Source organism: Oncorhynchus masou, chromosome 27 (genome assembly GCF_036934945.1).
Source record: "Oncorhynchus masou masou isolate Uvic2021 chromosome 27, UVic_Omas_1.1, whole genome shotgun sequence".
Classification (NCBI taxonomy): domain Eukaryota; kingdom Metazoa; phylum Chordata; class Actinopteri; order Salmoniformes; family Salmonidae; genus Oncorhynchus; species Oncorhynchus masou.
In genome coordinates this window covers 2,280,187-2,300,464 of record NC_088238.1, presented here as the reverse complement: position 1 = coordinate 2,300,464, position 20,278 = coordinate 2,280,187, and the positions used below count along the sequence as shown (strand labels likewise).

General features: G+C 43.0%; 1 protein-coding gene across 1 annotated transcript; it reads right to left on the bottom strand.

Moving 5' to 3' along the window:
* Window positions 1–8,515: 8,515 nt before the first annotated feature.
* LOC135515558 (serine protease FAM111A-like) lies at window positions 8,516–18,824 on the bottom strand. Its single transcript, XM_064939177.1, has 2 exons — window positions 18,770–18,824; window positions 8,516–11,295 (listed from the first exon to the last, which is right to left on the bottom strand). Exon 2 carries the CDS (start codon window positions 11,169–11,171, stop codon window positions 9,195–9,197), a length of 1,977 nt encoding a protein of 658 aa, XP_064795249.1. The 5' UTR covers window positions 11,172–11,295; window positions 18,770–18,824; the 3' UTR covers window positions 8,516–9,194.
* Window positions 18,825–20,278: the final 1,454 nt, after the last annotated feature.

Genomic DNA, 20,278 nt, shown 5'->3' with positions numbered 1-20,278 from the left:
TGGGGTGAGCTACTAGTATAGTTAGTAGTTAGAAGAGTGCACCTGGGGTGAGCTACTAGTATAGTTAGTAGTTAGAAGAGTGCACCTGGGGTGAGCTACTAGTATAGTTAGTAGTTAAAGTACAGCTGCAGAGTCCCACACATACACACGTTGCTAAGTTCTATTTCAGAATCTGACTTCAGTGTGTGTGTGTGTGTGTGTGTGTGTGTGTGTGTGTGTGTGTGTGTGTGTGTGTGTGTGTGTGTGTGTGTGTGTGTGTGTGTGTGTGTGTGTGTGTGTGTGTGTGTGTGTGTGTGTGTGTGTGTGTGTGTGTGTAAGAGAGTTAATCATAATATGCCATTGACTGACAGAAACCAACTTTTCCTCTTTCCTCTACAGAGTCAGATATGTAAGGCTTCGGTGTTCATCGCTGCAGGTGTGTATGTCTGATCATTTCATTTGTAGAGAAACAGTCTATTTAGCTGGCAGTTCTTTAGCTTTGGTCACTAACAATCTCTGGTTATTGTAATACTGTAGAGAACTGAATAGGGCTGGGCGATATTTAACAATAAATGAAATGATCCAGGTTACATTGTTGACAGCACATTGTTTAAAGTTGTGCACTTTAAATGTAGCCTACAGCTCTGATGACAAAGTAATTGTTTTTATCTTCAAGCTAATGTTTCTCTCATGGACTATTGGGGTTGCATTTTACATGAACAGGTGTTTTACTATCATAGCATTTAGCCCTCTGGTCAGCCCTGACAATGGTATGCTGTCTTCCCTACTTCAAATAATGGTGAGCCTACAGCACCAACGGAGGGTCTATCAGAATCAATCAGTTCTATGACTTCTTTCACTGTTACTGTTAGCCTAGGCTACTGTTAGCCCAAACACTATTACTGTTAGACAAACACTGTTGCTGTTAGCCTAGGCTACTATTAGCCAAACACTGTTGCTGTTAGCCTAGGCTACTATTAGCCAAACACTGTTGCTGTTAGCCTAGGCTACTATTAGCCAAACACTGTTGCTGTTAGCTTAGGCTACTGTTAGCCAAACACTGTTGCTGTTAGCCTAGGCTACTGTTAGACAAACACTGTTGCTGTTAGCCTAGGCTACTGTTAGCCAAACACTGTTACTGTTAGTCTAGGCTACTGTTAGCCCAAACACTATTACTGTTAGACAAACACTGTTGCTGTTAGCCTAGGCTACTATTAGCCAAACACTGTTGCTGTTAGCCTAGGCTACTATTAGCCAAACACTGTTGCTGTTAGCCTAGGCTACTATTAGCCAAACACTGTTGCTGTTAGCCTAGGCTACTATTAGCCAAACACTGTTGCTGTTAGCTTAGGCTACTGTTAGCCAAACACTGTTGCTGTTAGCCTAGGCTACTGTTAGACAAACACTGTTGCTGTTAGCCTAGGCTACTGTTAGCCAAACACGGTTGCTGTTAGCCGAGGCTACTGCTAGCCAAACACTGTTGCTGTTAGCCTAGGCTACTGTTAGACAAACACTGTTGCTGTTAGCCTAGGCTACTGTTAGCCAAACACGGTTGCTGTTAGCCGAGGCTATTGCTAGCCAAACACTGTTGCTATTAGCTTAGGCTACTGTTAGCCAAACACTATTGCTGTTAGTCGAGGCTACTGTTAGCCCAAACACTGTTGCTGTTAGCCAAAAACACACATCTGAATTAGCACCCTTAGAACCGCAATCTGGATAGCTGAAAAGAAAGCATGATATTATTTGAATAGTGAAATAATTTCAAATGCCCGTCCACAGGGTGGCAACACATACATTCTAAATTATTTCAATGGGGCTTTCTCCATTCTGATTGGTTTAATAAACTGTTCAATTTCTGCATTTCCTGCACTCATTTGAGATCATTTCCACACTGCCACATAGGGCAGCACGATATGGGCAAACAATCGCAGCCTTGTTTTTTTTTTTTACCAAATATTGCAATTGCGATTTAGATCAAAACACCTGGGGTGAACTGTTAGAATCATGGAAATATAATGAATATTCTAATTCTATAGTTAGATTATAATAGTGGGCACTTTGAATACAGTGTTGTTTGTTATCCTACGGTGTTGTTTGGCATCCTACGGTGTTGTTTGACTTTGACATCCTACGGTGTTGTTTGGCATCCTACGGTGCTGTTTGACTTTGACATCCTACGGTGTTTGGCATCCTACGGTGTTGTTTGACTTTGACATCCTACGGTGTTGTTTGGCATCCTACGGTGTTGTTTGGCATCCTACGATGTTGTTTGGCATACTAGTGTTGTTTGACATACTAGTGTTGTTTGACATACTAGTGTTGTTTGACATACTAGTGTTGTTTGGCATCCTACGGTGTTGTTTGGCATCCTACGGTGTTGTTTGGCATCCTACGGTGCTGTTTGACATACTAGTGTTGTTTGACATACTAGTGTTGTTTGACATACTAGTGTTGTTTGACATCCTACGGTGTTGTTTGGCATCCTACGGTGCTGTTTGACATACTAGTGTTGTTTGACATACTAGTGTTGTTTGACATACTAGTGTTGTTTGGCATCCTACAGTGTTGTTTGGCATCCTACGGTGTTGTTTGGCATCCTACGGTGCTGTTTGACATACTAGTGTTGTTTGACATACTAGTGTTGTTTGACATACTAGTGTTGTTTGACATACTAGTGTTGTTTGACATCCTACGGTGTTGTTTGGCATCCTACGGTGTTGTTTGACATGACAACGAATGAAAAGTTATAGAACAGCTGCATAGTTGTCATCAAAGTCTTGAACACAAGACTAGTGTGAAGTGGTGGTCTCCTCCTGGTTGAGCAAAACTTCGCTCCCCGAGTGACAGGGGGCGGGGCTAGATCTGAAACATCGCTCCCCGAGTGACAGGGGGCGGGGCTAGATCTGAAACATCGCTCCCCGAGTGACAGGGGGCGGGGCTAGATCTGAAACATCGCTCCCCGAGTGACAGGGGGCGGGGCTAGATCTGAAACATCGCTCCCAGAGTGACAGGGGGCGGGGCTAGATCTGAAACATCGCTCCCAGAGTGACAGGGGGCGGGGCTAGATCTGAAACATCGCTCCCCGAGTGACAGGGTGCGGGGCTAGATCTGAAACATCGCTCCCAGAGTGACAGGGGGCGGGGCTAGATCTGAAACATCGCTCCCCGAGTGACAGGGGGCGGGGCTAGATCTGTGTGGAAAGCGGCATGGAGAGGAGAGAGATGACTCAAGTAGCAGAGTAAACTATAAAAACGGATGTTATACACAGCGGAGTGGCGTGTAATTTAACAAACCTCACATTGAAATACCTTTTTATAGAAGGTGAAGTAAAAACCCAAACTGGTCCATGCATCAATACCGGTGTATAGTCAAATAGGGTATATCGCCCAGCCCTAGTACTGCATACTGTAATATATATGCTTTACTGAAGTAAGCATGAACCATTGTGGAAATGAAATGTGGATGAGATGAATGACTTCTTGTTGTTGTTGTTGTTGACAACCACAGAATACACCGGCCTCCGAGAATCTCCACTCCGGACATCCCTGGGAATCATCTCCACAACACTGTCCTGTCTAAACTCATCTCCACAACACTGTCCTGTCAAAACACATCTCCACAACACTGTCCTGTCTAAACTCATCTCCACAACACTGTCCTGTCTAAACTCATCTCCACAACACTGTCCTGTCTAAACTCATCTCCACAACACTGTCCTGTCTAAACTCATCTCCACAACACTGTCCTGTCAAAACTCATCTCCACAACACTGTCCTGTCAAAACTCATCTCCACAACACTGTCCTGTCAATCATCTCCACAACACTGTGCTGTCAATCATCTCCACAACACTGTCCTGTCAATCATCTCCACAACACTGTGCTGTCAATCATCTCCACAACACTGTGCTGTCAATCATCTCCACAACACTGTGCTGTCAATCATCTCCACAACACTGTCCTGTCAAAACTCATCTCCACAACACTGTGCTGTCAATCATCTCCACAACACTGTGCTGTCAATCATCTCCACAACACTGTGCTGTCAATCATCTCCACAACACTGTCCTGTCAAAACTCATCTCCACAACACTGTCCTGTCTAAACTCATCTCCACAACACTGTCCTGTCTAAACACATCTCCACAACACTGTCCTGTCTAAACACATCTCCACAACACTGTCCTGTCAAAACACATCTCCACAACACTGTCCTGTCTAAACTCATCTCCACAACACTGTCCTGTCAAAACACATCTCCACAACACTGTCCTGTCAAAACTCATCTCCACAACACTGTCCTGTCAAAACTCATCTCCACAACACTGTCCTGTCAAAACACTGCAGGTGAAATCTGACTCTCTGCACATTGTGACTGATCATTGAACTTAAATTGTATTTTATTTGACCAGTGTTTGATGTGTGTGGTGTTTGATGTGTGTAAGGAATGAAGCTCATATCTGTAGGATTGTAAATCTAATCACCCTAATCGCAGCCAGGCTTATAACGTGTCAATCTATACAGTAGGACCTGGGTTATGTAATGTGTCAATCTATACAGTAGGACCTGGGCTATGTAATGTGTCAACCTATACAGTAGGACCTGGGTTATGTAATGTGTCAATCTATACAGTAGGACCTGGGTTATGTAATGTGTTAATCTATACAGTAGGACCTGGGTTATGTAATGTGTTAATCTATACAGTAGGTCCTGGGTTATTTACATTTACATTTAAGTCATTTATGTAATGTGTCAATCTATACAGTAGGACCTGGGTTATGTAATGTGTTAATCTATACAGTAGGACCTGGGTTATGTAATGTGTTAATCTATACAGTAGGTCCTGGGTTATTTACATTTACATTTAAGTAATTTATGTAATGTGTCAATCTATACAGTAGGACCTGGGTTATGTAATGTGTTAATCTATACAGTAGGACCTGGGTTATGTAATGTGTTAATCTATACAGTAGGTCCTGGGTTATGTAATGTGTTAATCTATACAGTAGGACCTGGGTTATGTAATGTGTTAATCTATACAGTAGGACCTGGGTCATGTAATGTGTTAATCTATACAGTAGGTCCTGGGTTATGTAATGTGTTAATCTATACAGTAGGACCTGGGTCATGTAATGTGTTAATCTATACAGTAGGTCCTGGGTTATGTAATGTGTTAACCTATCCATTGTCTGTCTGTCTGTCTGTCTCTGTCTGTCTTGTTTAGTGCTGACCATCCACTGTCTGTCTGTCTGTCTGTCTGTCTGTCTGTCTGTCTGTCTGTCTGTCTGTCTGTCTGTCTGTCTGTCTGTCTGTCTGTCTCTGTCTGTCTTGTTTAGTGCTGACCATCCATTGTCTGTCTGTCTGTCTTGTTTAGTGCTGACCATCCATTGTCTGTCTGTCTGTCTGTCTGTCTGTCTGTCTGTCTTGTTTAGTGCTGACCATCCATTGTCTGTCTGTCTTGTTTAGTGCTGACCATCCATTGTCTGTCTGTCTGTCTGTCTGTCTGTCTGTCTGTCTGTCTGTCTCTGTCTGTCTTGTTTAGTGCTGACCATCCATTGTCTGTCTGTCTGTCTTGTTTAGTGCTGACCATCCACTGTCTGTCTGTCTGTCTGTCTGTCTGTCTGTCTGTCTGTCTGTCTGTCTGTCTGTCTCTGTCTGTCTTGTTTAGTGCTGACCATCCATTGTCTGTCTGTCTGTCTTGTTTAGTGCTGACCATCCATTGTCTGTCTGTCTGTCTGTCTGTCTGTCTGTCTGTCTTGTTTAGTGCTGACCATCCATTGTCTGTCTGTCTTGTTTAGTGCTGACCATCCATTGTCTGTCTGTCTGTCTGTCTGTCTGTCTGTCTGTCTGTCTGTCTGTCTGTCTGTCTGTCTTGTTTAGTGCTGACCATCCATTGTCTGTCTGTCTGTCTGTCTGTCTTGTTTAGTGCTGACCATCTTATGTCAAAGAGAGGGTTGGTAAATCATCAACTCTACATCTGTCATTGGTTCCTGCCATAGAAATCCATTCATTAAACATCATAAAATACAGAATTATACTTTTTATTAATAGTATTTTTCAAATAGTTATTATTTCATGGCCTGTTGGGAGTCAATTAAAGATGACATAAAGATACTCCAACGTTTAACTGCTAAATTGTAATTATTTCGCCACTATAGCCTATTTATTGCCTTACCTGGTTATTACCTGGTTAAATAAAGGTGAAAAAAAATAATGTCCACATTTGTGGGTCATGTTCTTTTTCCTTTGAATGACCTGAATCATATTCACAATATCCAACTGATATTTTATGTACTGCAATGAACGTAATGTGCCTCTATTATAATGTGAAGGTGTGTCTTCTAAGTGAGAAAAAGTATTGCTCAGTAAGAAAGATTCAAACAGCAACAAGCTACAAGTTAGCAGTGTTTATTTCTGAAACGCACAGAGCTCACAGGATACACTTCATAGGTTGTGTTTACACAAGCCGACCAATGCAGATCTTTTAACTAATTATTTGCAAAAAGAGCTGATCTGATTGGTCAAAAGACCAATGAGTGAATGAAAAGATCATAATTGGACTGCCTGTGTAAACACAACGTAATAAACCCAAACAGATGATCTAACACCTTACGGTTTCCCCACTTCTACACCACAATCTCAATGTAAAGTTGAATAGTCTAAATGACCTATAGAGCTCAACAACCAGGTCTAAAGAGAGAGAGAGACAGGGCAGTCCTGCTAATAACAACCAGGTCTAGAGAGAGAGAGACAGGGCAGTCCTGCTAATAACAACCAGGTCTAGAGAGAGAGAGAGACAGGGCAGTCCTGCTAATAACAACCAGGTCTAGAGAGAGAGAGAGACAGGGCAGTCCTGCTAATAACAACCAGGTCTAGAGAGAGAGACAGGGCAGTCCTGCTAATAACAACCAGGTCTAGAGAGAGAGAGAGACAGGGCAGTCCTGCTAATAACAACCAGGTCTAGAGAGAGAGGGAGACAGGGCAGTCCTGCTAATAACAACCAGGTCTAGAGAGAGAGACAGGGCAGTCCTGCTAATAACAACCAGGTCTAGAGAGAGAGAGAGACAGGGCAGTCCTGCTAATAACAACCAGGTCTAGAGAGAGAGACAGGGCAGTCCTGCTCTCTGTACAATACAATCAGTAAAGTATTTAAAAGTGTACTAATCTAACAAAGCAAGATATTCTCTATAAAATAATAAAGGATAGGATACAACATATTAATTCAAGACATAACAATGACTGAATTCAACATGAGTAAAAAATAAAATAAAAAAACAACAAAAGAATAATGATTCACCATAATCAATATACCAAAACTATGATTTGTTCAACCCAGTGTGTCAAACCTGTATCTTTTGATGAGTCTGTACACTCTGTTATGAAGTTCTGGCCAGAGGAGATTACCAGGGGATGTTTCCATCCCCCATTACCAGTATATTCATGATACAGCATTGGCTCTTCTACCTTCTTGCTGCATTACAAAGTAAACATCTGCAGTCTATTCAAAGTGTTGTCATTTGTCTGATGAAAACCTTGTAACTCCATTTGCATTTCTTAATATGTATTGAAAGCAGTAACTTTCCTCAATGTCGGTGGAACATTTCATGACTCTAGGGCGGCAGGGTAGCCTAGTGGTTAGAGTGTAGAGGTGGCAGGGTAGCCTAGTGGTTAGAGTGTAGAGGTGGCAGGGTAGCCTAGTGGTTAGAGTGTAGAGGTGGCAGGGTAGCCTAGTGGTTAGAGTGTAGAGGTGGCAGGGTAGCCTAGTGGTTAGAGTGTAGAGGTGGCAGGGTAGCCTAGTGGTTAGAGTGGAGGGGCGGCAGTGTAGCCTAGTGGTTAGAGTGTAGAGGTGGCAGGTAGCCTAGTGGTTAGAGTGTAGAGGTGGCAGGGTAGCCTAGTGGTTAGAGTGTAGAGGTGGCAGGGTAGCCTAGTGGTTAGAGTGTAGAGGTGGCAGGGTAGCCTAGTGGTTAGAGTGTAGAGGTGGCAGGGTAGCCTAGTGGTTAGAGTGTAGAGGTGGCAGGGTAGCCTAGTTGTTAGAGTGTAGAGGTGGCAGGGTAGCCTAGTGGTTAGAGTGTAGAGGTGGCAGGGTAGCCTAGTGGTTAGAGTGTAGAGGTGGCAGGGTAGCCTAGTGGTTAGAGTGTAGAGGTGGCAGGGTAGCCTAGTGGTTAGAGTGGAGGGGCGGCAGGGTAGCCTAGTGGTTAGAGTGTAGAGGTGGCAGGTAGCCTAGTGGTTAGAGTGTAGAGGTGGCAGGGTAGCCTAGTGGTTAGAGTGTAGAGGTGGCAGGGTAGCCTAGTGGTTAGAGTGTAGAGGTGGCAGGGTAGCCTAGTGGTTAGAGTGTAGAGGTGGCAGGGTAGCCTAGTGGTTAGAGTGTAGAGGTGGCAGGGTAGCCTAGTGGTTAGAGTGTAGAGGTGGCAGGGTAGCCTAGTGGTTAGAGTGTAGAGGCGGCAGGGTAGCCTAGTGGTTAGAGTGTAGGGGCGACAGGGTAGCCTAGTGGTTAGAGCGTTGGACTAGTAACCGAAAGGTTGCAAGTTCAAATCCCGAGCTGACAAGGTACAAATCTGTCGTTCTGCCCCTGAACAAGGCAGTTAACCCACAGTTCCTAGGCCGTCATTGAAAATAAGAATTTGTTCTTAACTGACTTGACCTAGTAAAATAAAGGTAAAAAAAAAATGTATACAAGATATCTTCAGTAGTTGTGAAATGTAATGTTCGGTTAATGTTGTAAAATATGGCCGTTTTTTTTTTCCTGGAAAAGTGTGTTTCAGAGACGAGAGGTTTTCACCCGACAGCGATGATATGTGACACCGTGGCTTTCCTAAATAATATAGGCACATCACCATATCCCTCTGTAGCTTACGTCTACAGGTGCATCTAAGTGAAGGGGGAGACGGGTAGAGGTTAGAGTGTTGGGCTCGCAACTGAAAGGTCACCGGTTCAAATACTAAACGTGACAAATCTGTCTCTGTGCCCTTGAGCAAGGCACCTCATTTGCTCCAGGAGCACCGTACTCCTATGGTTGACCCTGTAAAACAATACATTTCACTGCACATATCTGCTGTGTGTGTGTGACAATAAAAGCATTATTGTTTTAATTTAAAATGTCCTAAAGCTGCTTCCCAACAAACAGGTGACATCCACAGCCACATCCGCCCTAACTTCTGTTAAAACACAGTTCAGCACCTCAATCCGATCCTTGATGTACGTGCACTTATTTCAATGATCTATTTCTGCATCTCATCTCTTTTATGACTTTGTGATATTTTCTTCCATATTCCGTCAAGGATATCAGAGTATCCAGGCTGCAATGTGGTCTGCATCTCCATGATAAGACAGGTAATGAGCTCAAACAGATGTGGGTTTTTCATGGCAACAGTGGTGAATCTTGACAACATTTGAACATTGTTTGTGTCCACCAAGTAGACCAATACGTTTTCTAGAATGGTCCTGAGAGGGATTGCATATTCAATCACACTCTGAGTTTCATGAGTTTCCTTACATTTGTACAAAAAGCCACCAGTATGCATGGCAATCACCTGGCAGCCATATACTGGGATGCCATGAATTACTTGACAATGACTGGGATTTATAACCGGAGACCCAGAGGCTCCATTAAAGCAGAAGGTGTTATAAGTCAACACATTCAGATTCCCCTGCATCATCTGCTCATGAAACTCTTTGTCCAACTCATCACTCAAAATGCTTTCTTTGATTAACATGATGGAGCTCTGGTTGTCTCCTAAATGTTTGTTCTCAGCTGCATTTCTTTGTTCCACCTCTATTATGGTCGTGGAGTCCATCTTTTTAACGCCTCCATCTGGATGGCCAACGATGTAGATTCCACCTGTCTGAGGGACTGGGCCATACTTCTGAAGGACACCTGGAGGAAACTTCTTGCCTTTTAACGGGGTACTCAACTCCAGGATGGCATAGTCAACCTGACGCCCCCACCTATCAACTCCATATTGGAGGGCAACCACTTCTGGTTTAACATCTACCTTCCACTGACCTGATCCAAGTGGGTTGTCAAAATTAAACGTGACAGTTGTGGGAACCGACAGTGTCTTTTCCTGAAGTACACCTTTATCCTTGAACAAATGACCATTTGTCAGGATGAAGTTATCGAACAGCAGGAAACCTGTTCCTTCGATGAATTTGTGTTCGACCTTACAGACTGAGGTGGTCACTTCTGCCAGCTCTGTTAACCTGTACACTTCAGTAAAACTCTCTGGTTTCTTACCAAATTCCTCCCTCATCAACTCTATCACTTCAGACTCAGATTTCTCCTGTGGATACCTACTCTTCATGTGATCTTGTAAACGTTTAAACTGGTCGCATAAGATCTGCTGAATTTCCCTAGAATCTGGCATGGGAATGTATTTTCGTTTATTTTTCTGTATTTCCTGTTGCTCCTGTGTCATATTTCCCACAGAGGGCCCCTCCTCTGATGTTGAACTTGGGTTGGACTGAGAGGGTTGTGTGGTGTCACCCTCAGATTTGAATCTTTTGTCAGAAATCTTTGATTTTGTGGTGCCAAGCACTTCTCTGTTTGTTGGATCCTTTAGAAAAATTTGAAATCTGCGATCTTCTAGCTTGTTTACTACAGTGGACATAGTAATATTTGTTTGTTTTTGGGGTTCCTCACAAAGTGTACATGTTTCTGCAAACACTATGTCTGAGAAACGCCCATCTGCTTCCAGAGCTGACTTGACTGTATCCCCATATTTTGCATAGATACACAGAGGGCTAAAATGCTTATGTTTTTTGTGTTTAAGTACCTCCTTGCTTGTGATATTTTTCCCACCTGTTACCTCAACACAGAAAGTGACAAATGTGCATTTTTGCTGTTGCTCTTTTCCCTGTGCAAGTTCTTTTCCCTGTTCAAGTTCTTTTCCCTGTTCAAGTTCTTTTCCCTGTTCAAGTTCTTTTCCCTGTTCAAGTTCTTTTCCCTGTTCAAGTTCTTTTCCCTGTTCAAGTTCTTTTCCCTGTTCAAGTTCTTTTCCCTGTTCAAGTTCTTTTCCCTGTTCAAGTTCTTTTCCCTGTGCAAGTTCCCTTTTCTCATCTTTGGCCGTTGTTTTAGATTTAGTGACAATGAATATAACGAGGGGCTCATCTTTCTTAATTAAGCAACATGGAAAGTGCTCCGCTATGGCCCCTTTTGTATTCACAATGACAACTTCTCTCCCCTTCACCTTTTTCATTAGTTTACAGAAGATCTCATTTCTTTTGAGAACTTCTATGATGTTGCCAGGTTCGGTACAGGTGATTTCCACTCTATCTGTCAGGGTCTCCGCTAGAAAAGTATAATCGGTGACAGTCTTCTTCCTGTGGAGAAATTTATAAAGAATGTTACTAATCTTTATAAATATTATGTTTGTCTGGTTAAATTATAATAAATTGTGCCCCATAACATATTCAGAGGACTCTTAGACGTGTTAAAGCTTATCAAAACCAGTTAGTCATTATCAATATACTAAACAAATATTTCATGGAGTAGAAATGTGTTATAAACATTATCCTTGGTATTATGAGGTTCAGACATTTGCATCTTTTTGTTATTTGAAGCCATTTGATCTGACGATGGACCGCTCTGGAACTGAAATAAAACAGGAGTTTGACATTCTAAGTAAAGACAGAAAATGATTATGCTGTAGATACACAAGACCAACAACAGTCCTATTACATCCTGCCATATTTATATTATTAGTTATCCTCAACAACAGCTCTTGATCTTTGATCAAATGAAGGTAATACAGTTTGACAGAGTAGATGAAATCGTCAAGCTATCTGACGTACGACAATGGCTCACTGTTTGTTGCTAACAGCTACAGCCTTCATGGGTAACACTTTAGGATAGTCTATCTGTGGATGTTGGACAAAACACCATTCGTGTTCTGCTGTTGTGTTCACCTGCACATCATCATGTCCCACCATAAACCAACCGGTTTCAGTCTATTCAATTCAAATAGCTTTCTAACATAGAATAATCATGCTAGATTACATTCCTTTTTTATTTATTTTTATTTCAACTTGATTTAACCAGGTAGGCAAGTGGATCTGCACCACAGATGAAGAACATTCCTTAGCTAAGAATATGTGCACAGGGGTTAAAACAAGAGTGGGGAACACCCAACAGGATTCAACATGAATTCATGGACTCAACTTAACAAAGTTCGCAGTTTGAACAAAAAGAAACATGACACCAAATCAATTATAACATGCGTTCTCACCTCACTAGTTTTCACTTGTCATGATTGGTCCAATGTGATTTGAATGGGGACCACAGTTTGTATTATGTCTTCCTCTTTGTTTTGGAACATTTAATCAAATGTAACAGTATAACTTTAAACCGTCCCCTCGCCCATACCCGGGCACGAACCAGGGACCCTCTGCACACATCAACAGTCACCCACAAAGCATCGTTACCCATCGCTCCACAAAAGCCACGGACCTTGCAGAGCAAGGGAAACTATTTTTTATTTATTTGTATTATTATTATTATTGTTATTTTGTTTTTATTATTATTAATAGCAAATCAATACATAAAGCACATGAGGGAACACAATCGAGCTAGGGGCGGGGCTGGGGGCGGGGCTAGGGGGTACAATATCACATTACAATTACACAAGGACCTTAAGGGACATGCATATACTTACAATTCTAACAGCTTTTTTGTTAGTAGAGCATTTAACCGTCTTAAAATACAGTTAAATTTATTTTTGTAGGGTACGAAAATGTGGTTTGTAAATTTACATTTGTGTATATGAAATTTGGCCAAAAGAATAATGAAATGAATTACATAAAAATGTTTCCGCTTATTTCTATTGTATGTAAAGAATCCAAACAGTACATCTCTCCACAATAGTGTAAAATCTTCATAAATGTGATCAATTAAAAAACCTACTGATGTCTTGCCACAGTTTTCTTCCATTAATACAATGCCAAAAAGATGCAACACTGTTTCTGGGTGGTCATTACAAAAGGAGCAATTTGAGTTGATGTTTTCCTTAAACTTCTTCATATAGTGGTTGGCAGGATAATATTCATGAATAATTTGAAAGGAAACTTCCTTCATTTTGTTAACAAGTAGGTATGTGTGTGGCAACATCCAAACTTTTTTCCCAACAGATATGATCAATAAATCCATTCCAATAAGGCATTGCATAAGGTATAGATACAACATCCTGCTGAAACAAGGATTGTATCGCTCTGTTGTTGAATGGACCAAAAGAGAAACAAATCTTTCCTACTGATGAGTCAACAGGGTCACTATAAGGTCGGCTCTGAGGGTCAGGTCTTGACACGTTCCTGAATAACATAGCAACACCTGAGGGAATGGCATCTAAACTCTCATGTAAACTCTCCTTCCAGACCCATATCAAATATCTCCAATCCAAAGTTAAATCTAGAATTGGCTTCCTATGGCGCAACAAAGCATCCTTCACTCATGCTGCCAAACATACCCTTGTAAAACTGACCATCCTACCAATCCTCGACTTTGGCGATGTCATTTACAAAATAGCCTCCAATACCCTACTCAACAAATTGGATGCAGTCTATCACAGTGCAATCCGTTTTGTCACCAAAGCCCCATATACTACCCACCATTGCGACCTGTACGCTCTCGTTGGCTGGCCCTCGCTTCATACTCGTCGCCAAACCCACTGGCTCCATGTCATCTACAAGACCCTGCTAGGTAAAGTCCCCCCTTATCTCAGCTCGCTGGTCACCATAGCATCACCATTGCTCCCCATTATTTTTATTTCTACTTTGCACATTCTTCCATTGCAAATCTACTATTCCAGTGTTTTACTTGCTATATTGTATTTACTTTGCCACCATGGCCTTTTTTTGCCTTTACCTCCCTTATCTCACCTCATTTGCTCACATCGTATATAGACTTGTTTATACTGTATTATTGACTGTATGTTTGTTTTACTCCATGTGTAACTCTGTGTCGTTGTATGTGTCAAACTGCTTTGCTTTATCTTGGCCAGGTGGCAATTGTAAATGAGAACTTGTTCTCAACTTGCCTCCCTGGTTAAATAAAGGTGTTCTCAACTGGCCTCCCTGGTTAAATAAAGGTGTTCTCAACTGGCCTCCCTGGTTAAATAAAGGTGTTCTCAACTGGCCTCCCTGGTTAAATAAAGTTGTTCTCAACTAGCCTACCTGGTTAAATAAAGGTGTTCTCAACTAGCCTCCCTGGTTAAATAAAGGTGTTCTCAACCAGCCTACCTGGTTAAATAAAGGTGTTCTCAACTAGCCTACCTGGTTAAATAAAGGTGTTCTCAACTAGCCTCCCTGGTTAAATAAAGGTGTTCTCAACCAGCCTACCTGGTTAAATAAAGGTGTTCTCAACTAGCCTACCTGGTTAAATAAAGGTGTTCTCAACTAGCCTACCTGGTTAAATAAAGGTGTTCTCAACTAGCCTACCTGGTTAAATAAAGGTGTTCTCAACTGGCCTACCTGGTTAAATAAAGGTGTTCTCAACTAGCCTACCTGGTTAAATAAAGGTGTTCTCAACTGGCCTCCCTGGTTAAATTAAGGTGTTCTCAACTAGCCTACCTGGTTAAATAAAGGTGTTCTCAACTAGCCTACCTGGTTAAATAAAGGTGAAATAAATAAATCTAAAACAATTGCAAAATCTTTAGGTGTTACAGGGACCTTGTAAAGTGATAAGAATTCTTTAGAACTGAGTAAAAGACCCTCTGCATTTACCAGTTGGCTCACCAATAGGATATTATTTCGGAACCAATATTCTAAAAACAGAGAGGTATTTTTATACAATATATCCCGATTATTCCATATATAATATCTGTGTGGAGAAAAATTGTGTTTATAAATTAAGGACCATGACAAGAAAACCTGCCGATGAAAAGCAGAAAGTTTCACTGGAACTTTGTCAATATTATATGCTTAACACCCCGGCAGTCCTACAATCTAAGCTAGATGCCCTCAATCTCACACAAATCATCAAGGAACCCACCAGGTATAACCCTAACTCTGTAAGCAAGGGCACCCTCATAGACGTCATCCTGACCAACTGGCCCTCCAAATACACCTCTGCTGTCTTCAATCAGGATCTCAGCGACCACTGCCTCCTTGCCTGTATCCGCTACGGTGCCGCAGTCAAACGACCACCCCTCATCACTGTCAAACGCTCCCTAAAACACTTCTGTGAGCAGGCCTTTCTAATCGACCTGGCCCGGGTACCCTGGAAGGACATTGACCTCATCCCGTCAGTTGAGGATGCCTGGTCATTCTTTAAGAGTAACTTCCTCACCATTTTAGATAAGCATGCTCCGTTCAAAAAATGCAGAACTAAGAACAGATACAGCCCTTGGTTCACTCCAGACCTGACTGCCCTCGACCAGCACAAAAACATCCTGTGGCGGACTGCAATAGCATCGAATAGTCCCCGCGATATGCAACTGTTCAGGGAAGTCCGGAACCAATACACGCAGTCAGTCAGGAAAGCTAAGGCCAGCTTCTTCAGGCAGAAGTTTGCATTCTGTAGCTCCAACTCCAAAAAGTTCTGGGACACTGTGAAGTCCATGGAGAACAAGAGCACCTCCTCCCAGCTGCCCACTGCACTGAGGCTAGGGAACACGGTCACCACCGACAAATCCATGATTATTGAAAACTTCAACAAGCATTTCTCAACGGCTGGCCATGCCTTCCGCCTGGCTACTTCAACCTCGACCAACAGCTCCGGCCCCCCCGCAGCTCCTCGCCCAAGCCTCTCCAGGTTCTCCTTTACCCAAATCCAGATAGCAGATGTTCTGAAAGAGCTGCAAAACCTGGACCCGTATAAATCAGCTGGGCTTGACAATCTGGACCCTCTATTTCTGAAACTATCCGCCACCATTGTCGCAACCCCTATTACCAGCCTGTTCAACCTCTCTTTCATATCGTCTGAGATCCCCAAGGACTGGAAAGCTGCCACAGTCATCCCCCTCTTCAAAGGGGGAGACACCCTGGACCCAAACTGTTACAGACCTATATCCATTCTGCCTTGCCTATCTAAGGTCTTCGAAAGCCAAGTCAACAAACAGGTCACTGACCATCTCGATTCCCACCGCACCTTCTCCGCTATGCAATCTGGTTTCCGAGCCGGTCACGGGTGCACCTCAGCCACACTCAAGGTACTAAACGACATCTTAACCGCTATCGATAAAAGACAGTACTGTGCAGCCGTCTTCATCGACCTTGCCAAGGCTTTCGACTCTGTCATTCACCATATTCTTATCTGCAGACTCAGTAGCCTCGGTTTTTCGGATGACTGCCTTGCCTGGTTCACCAATTACTTTGCAGACAGAGTTCAGTGTGTCAAATCGGAGGGCATGCTGTCCGGTCCTCTGGCAGTCTCTATGGGGGTGCCACAGGGTTCAATTCTCGGGCCGACTCTCTTCTCTGTATATATCAATGATGTTGCTCTTGCTGCGGGCGATTCCCTGATCCACCTCTACGCAGACGACACCATTCTATATACTTTCGGCCCGTCATTGGACACTGTGCTATCTAACCTCCAAACGAGCTTCAATGCCATACAACACTCCTTCCGTGGCCTCCAACTGCTCTTAAACGCTAGTAAAACCAAATGCATGCTTTTCAACCGATCGCTGCCTGCACCCGCATGCCCGACTAGCATCACCACACTGGATGGTTCCGACCTTGAATATGTGGACACCTATAAGTACCTAGGTGTCTGGCTAGACTGCAAACTCTCCTTCCAGACCCATATCAAACATCTCCAATCGAAAATCAAATCAAGAGTCGGCTTTCTATTCCGTAACAAAGCCTCCTTCACTCACGCTGCCAAGCTTACCCTAGTAAAACTGACTATCCTACCGATCCTCGACTTCGGCGATGTCATCTACAAAATTGCTTCCAACACTCTTCTCAGCAAACTGGATGCAGTTTATCACAGTGCCATCCGTTTTGTCACTAAAGCACCTTATACTACCCACCACTGCGACTTGTATGCTCTAGTCGGCTGGCCCTCGCTACATATTCGTCGCAAGACCCACTGGCTCCAGGTCGTCTACAAGGCCATGCTAGGTAAAGCTCCGCCTTATCTCAGTTCACTGGTCACGATGGCAACACCCATCCGTAGCACGCGCTCCAGCAGGTGTATCTCACTGATCATCCCTAAAGCCAACACCTCATTCGGCCGCCTTTCGTTCCAGTACTCTGCTGCCTGTGACTGGAACGAATTGCAAAAATCGCTGAAGTTGGAGACCTTTATCTCCCTCACCAACTTCAAACATCAGCTATCTGAGCAGCTAACCGATCGCTGCAGCTGTACATAATCTATTGGTAAATAGCCCACCCATTTTCACCTACCTCATCCCCACAGTTTTTATTTATTTACTTTTCTGCTCTTTTGCACACCAATATCTCTACCTGTACATGATCATTTATCAATCCAGTGTTAATCTGCAATATTGTAATTATTTGCCTTCCTCCTCATGCCTTTTGCACACATTGTATATAGACTCCCCTTTTTTTCTACTGTGTTATTGACTTGTTAATTGTTTACTCCATGTGTAACTCTGTGTTGTCTGTTCACACTGCTATGCTTTATCTTGGCCAGGTCGCAGTTGTAAATGAGAACTTGTTCTCAACTAGCCTACCTGGTTAAATAAAGGTGAAATAAAAAAACAAAATTTAAAAAAAAACAACATGAAGTTAAGGCCACCAAAAGTAGAGAAGACATGAGGAATAAAATTCCAGATAGAAGTGGATCTTCTTAGGAATTGTTTTATCCAATTGATCTTGAAAGTATTATTTAAAGTAGTAAAGTCCAGAAAATTCAGTCCACCATTCTCATAAGTGTTCATTACAACAGTTTTTCTAATGTAATGGGTACAGTTTCTCCAAAGAAAGTTGAAAAGCATCTGGTCTATCTCCTTGCTTGAGCAAGGGGAACTACTACATCAAGGTCTCAGAGTGACGTCACCGATTGAAACGCTATTTAGCGCGAACACCGCTAACTAAGCTAGCCGTTTCACATCCGTTACACAAACACACTTTTATCCCTGAACCTGTTTCATATTATCATGGTTATATTATCGGTCCGAATAGAGCTACTGACTTCTGTCTCACCATTCACTCCACCCTGCCTACATCGCAACAAACGACGAGGTGGGGGGGGATCTTCCACCTCCACTGGTTCCCCTTCACATGTACAGCTTCCCCAGTAATCACTCCTTTCAATGGCGCCCTGTTCCTAAGGACAAATCAAACAACCGATCTTGTACCGAATTGTGCGATATTAAGCGCCAGCTCCCTCCAAGGCGGAAGAAGAACATATCACAAGCCCACTACAGATTACCTTCACCGACTCAACTCATTTTACACCCACACTGAAACTACAAATGGACCCGCCCAAAAACAAATGGACCCGCCAAAAAACAAATGGACCTGCCCAAAAAGCAAATGGACCCGCCAAAAAGGCCAGGATCTTACTCTCCAAAAATGTCCTTCCGACTGGACCAGATTCTTCTTTAACATGTCCGTTGATGTGAGGCTCAGGGTCCCGAGCTCTTCACTTACACGTAACTCGTCCTCACTCATTTCCATGTCACTTCCAGCCCTCGACATTGTGTTTCTACTTGACACCAGTCTTCCCCCCCCCACTTTCACAACTAGCCTACAGTCCGGAAAACTAAACCTTGTTCTACTCGGTTATATTAACCAGTACACACTTCACGACTCGTATACAGACTCGTCTACATTTAGCTAACCTTGTCCAATTACTATTATGTGACATTGTGTGTTTGTTAATAGTACCAACCTGTAAAACAGGACACAAGATGTGGCAGGATAACGTTTGCGTCTGTCCCCTTCGGCTTCTCTCAGAAGAATGAGGAAGTTACAGGCAGTTCATTAAAAAAAGCGACCAGATGTGAAGACAAAACGTACTATTTGCCTCCTACTACTGGCAACAATAGGTATAAATGCATTTCAATAGGAAACCACTGGCAGGACTCAAGTAATACCCGGAATGAATCAGAAATTAAAATATTCATTTTAAAAATTAAACAAAAACACAAATGTGACCATAGATTTGATCTGTGTCACAAATGCAATTGATATCTGCAATTGTTCTGTACAGTGTAGGCTACTCTTCACTGATAAACTGTGTTCTGTACAGTGTAGGCTACTCTTCACTGCTAAACTGTGTTCTGTGCAGTGTAGGCTACTATTCACTGATAAACTGTGTTCTGTACAGTGTAGGCTACTCTTCACTGATAAACTGTGTTCTGTACAGTGTAGGCTACTCTTCACTGATAAACTGTGTTCTGTACAGTGTAGGCTACTCTTCACTGATAAACTGTGTTCTGTACAGTGTAGGCTACTCTTCACTGATAAACTGTGTTCTGTACAGTGTAGGCTACTCTTCACTGATAAACTGTGTTCTGTACAGTGTAGGCTACTCTTCACTGATAAACTGTGTTCTGTACAGTGTAGGCTACTATTCACTGATAAACTGTGTTCTGTACAGTGTAGGCTACTCTTCACTGATAAACTGTGTTCTGTACAGTGTAGGCTACTCTTCACTGATAAACTGTGTTCTGTACAGTGTAGGCTACTCTTCACTGATAAACTGTGTTCTGTACAGTGTAGGCTACTCTCCACTGATAAACTGTGTTCTGTACAGTGTAGGCTACTCTTCACTGATAAACTGTGTTCTGTTGGGGATGGTCTGTGTTCTGTTGGTAATGGTCTGTGTTCTGTTGAAGATGGTCTGTGTTCTGTTGGGGATGGTCTGTGTTCTGTTGGGGATGGTCTGTGTTCTGTTGAAGATGGTCTGTGTTCTTTTGGGGATGGTCTGTGTTCTGTTGGGGATGGTCTGTGTTCTGTTGGGGATGGTCTGTGTTCTGTTGGTAATGGTCTGTGTTCTGTTGGGGATGGTCTGTGTTCTTTTGGGGATGGTCTGTGTTCTGTTGGGGATGGTCTGTGTTCTGTTGGGGATGGTCTGTGTTCTGTTGGTAATGGTCTGTGTTCTGTTGGGGATGGTCTGTGTTCTGTTGGGGATGGTCTGTGTTCTGTTGGGGATGGTCTGTGTTCTGTTGGGGATGGTCTGTGTTCTGTTGGGGATGGTCTGTGTTCTGTTGGGGATGGTCTGTGTTCTGTTGAAGATGGTCTGTGTTCTGTTGGGGATGGTCTGTGTTCTGTTGAAGATGGTCTGTGTTCTTTTGGGGATGGTCTGTGTTCTGTTGGGGATGGTCTGTGTTCTGTTGGGGATGGTCTGTGTTCTTTTGGGGATGGTCTGTGTTCTGTTGGGGATGGTCTGTGTTCT

Bases quoted from the DNA above. Each gene is read 5' to 3' on its own strand.
- LOC135515558 (XM_064939177.1), bottom strand. From the start codon at position 11,171: ATGAAAAAGGTGAAGGGGAGAGAAGTTGTCATTGTGAATACAAAAGGG.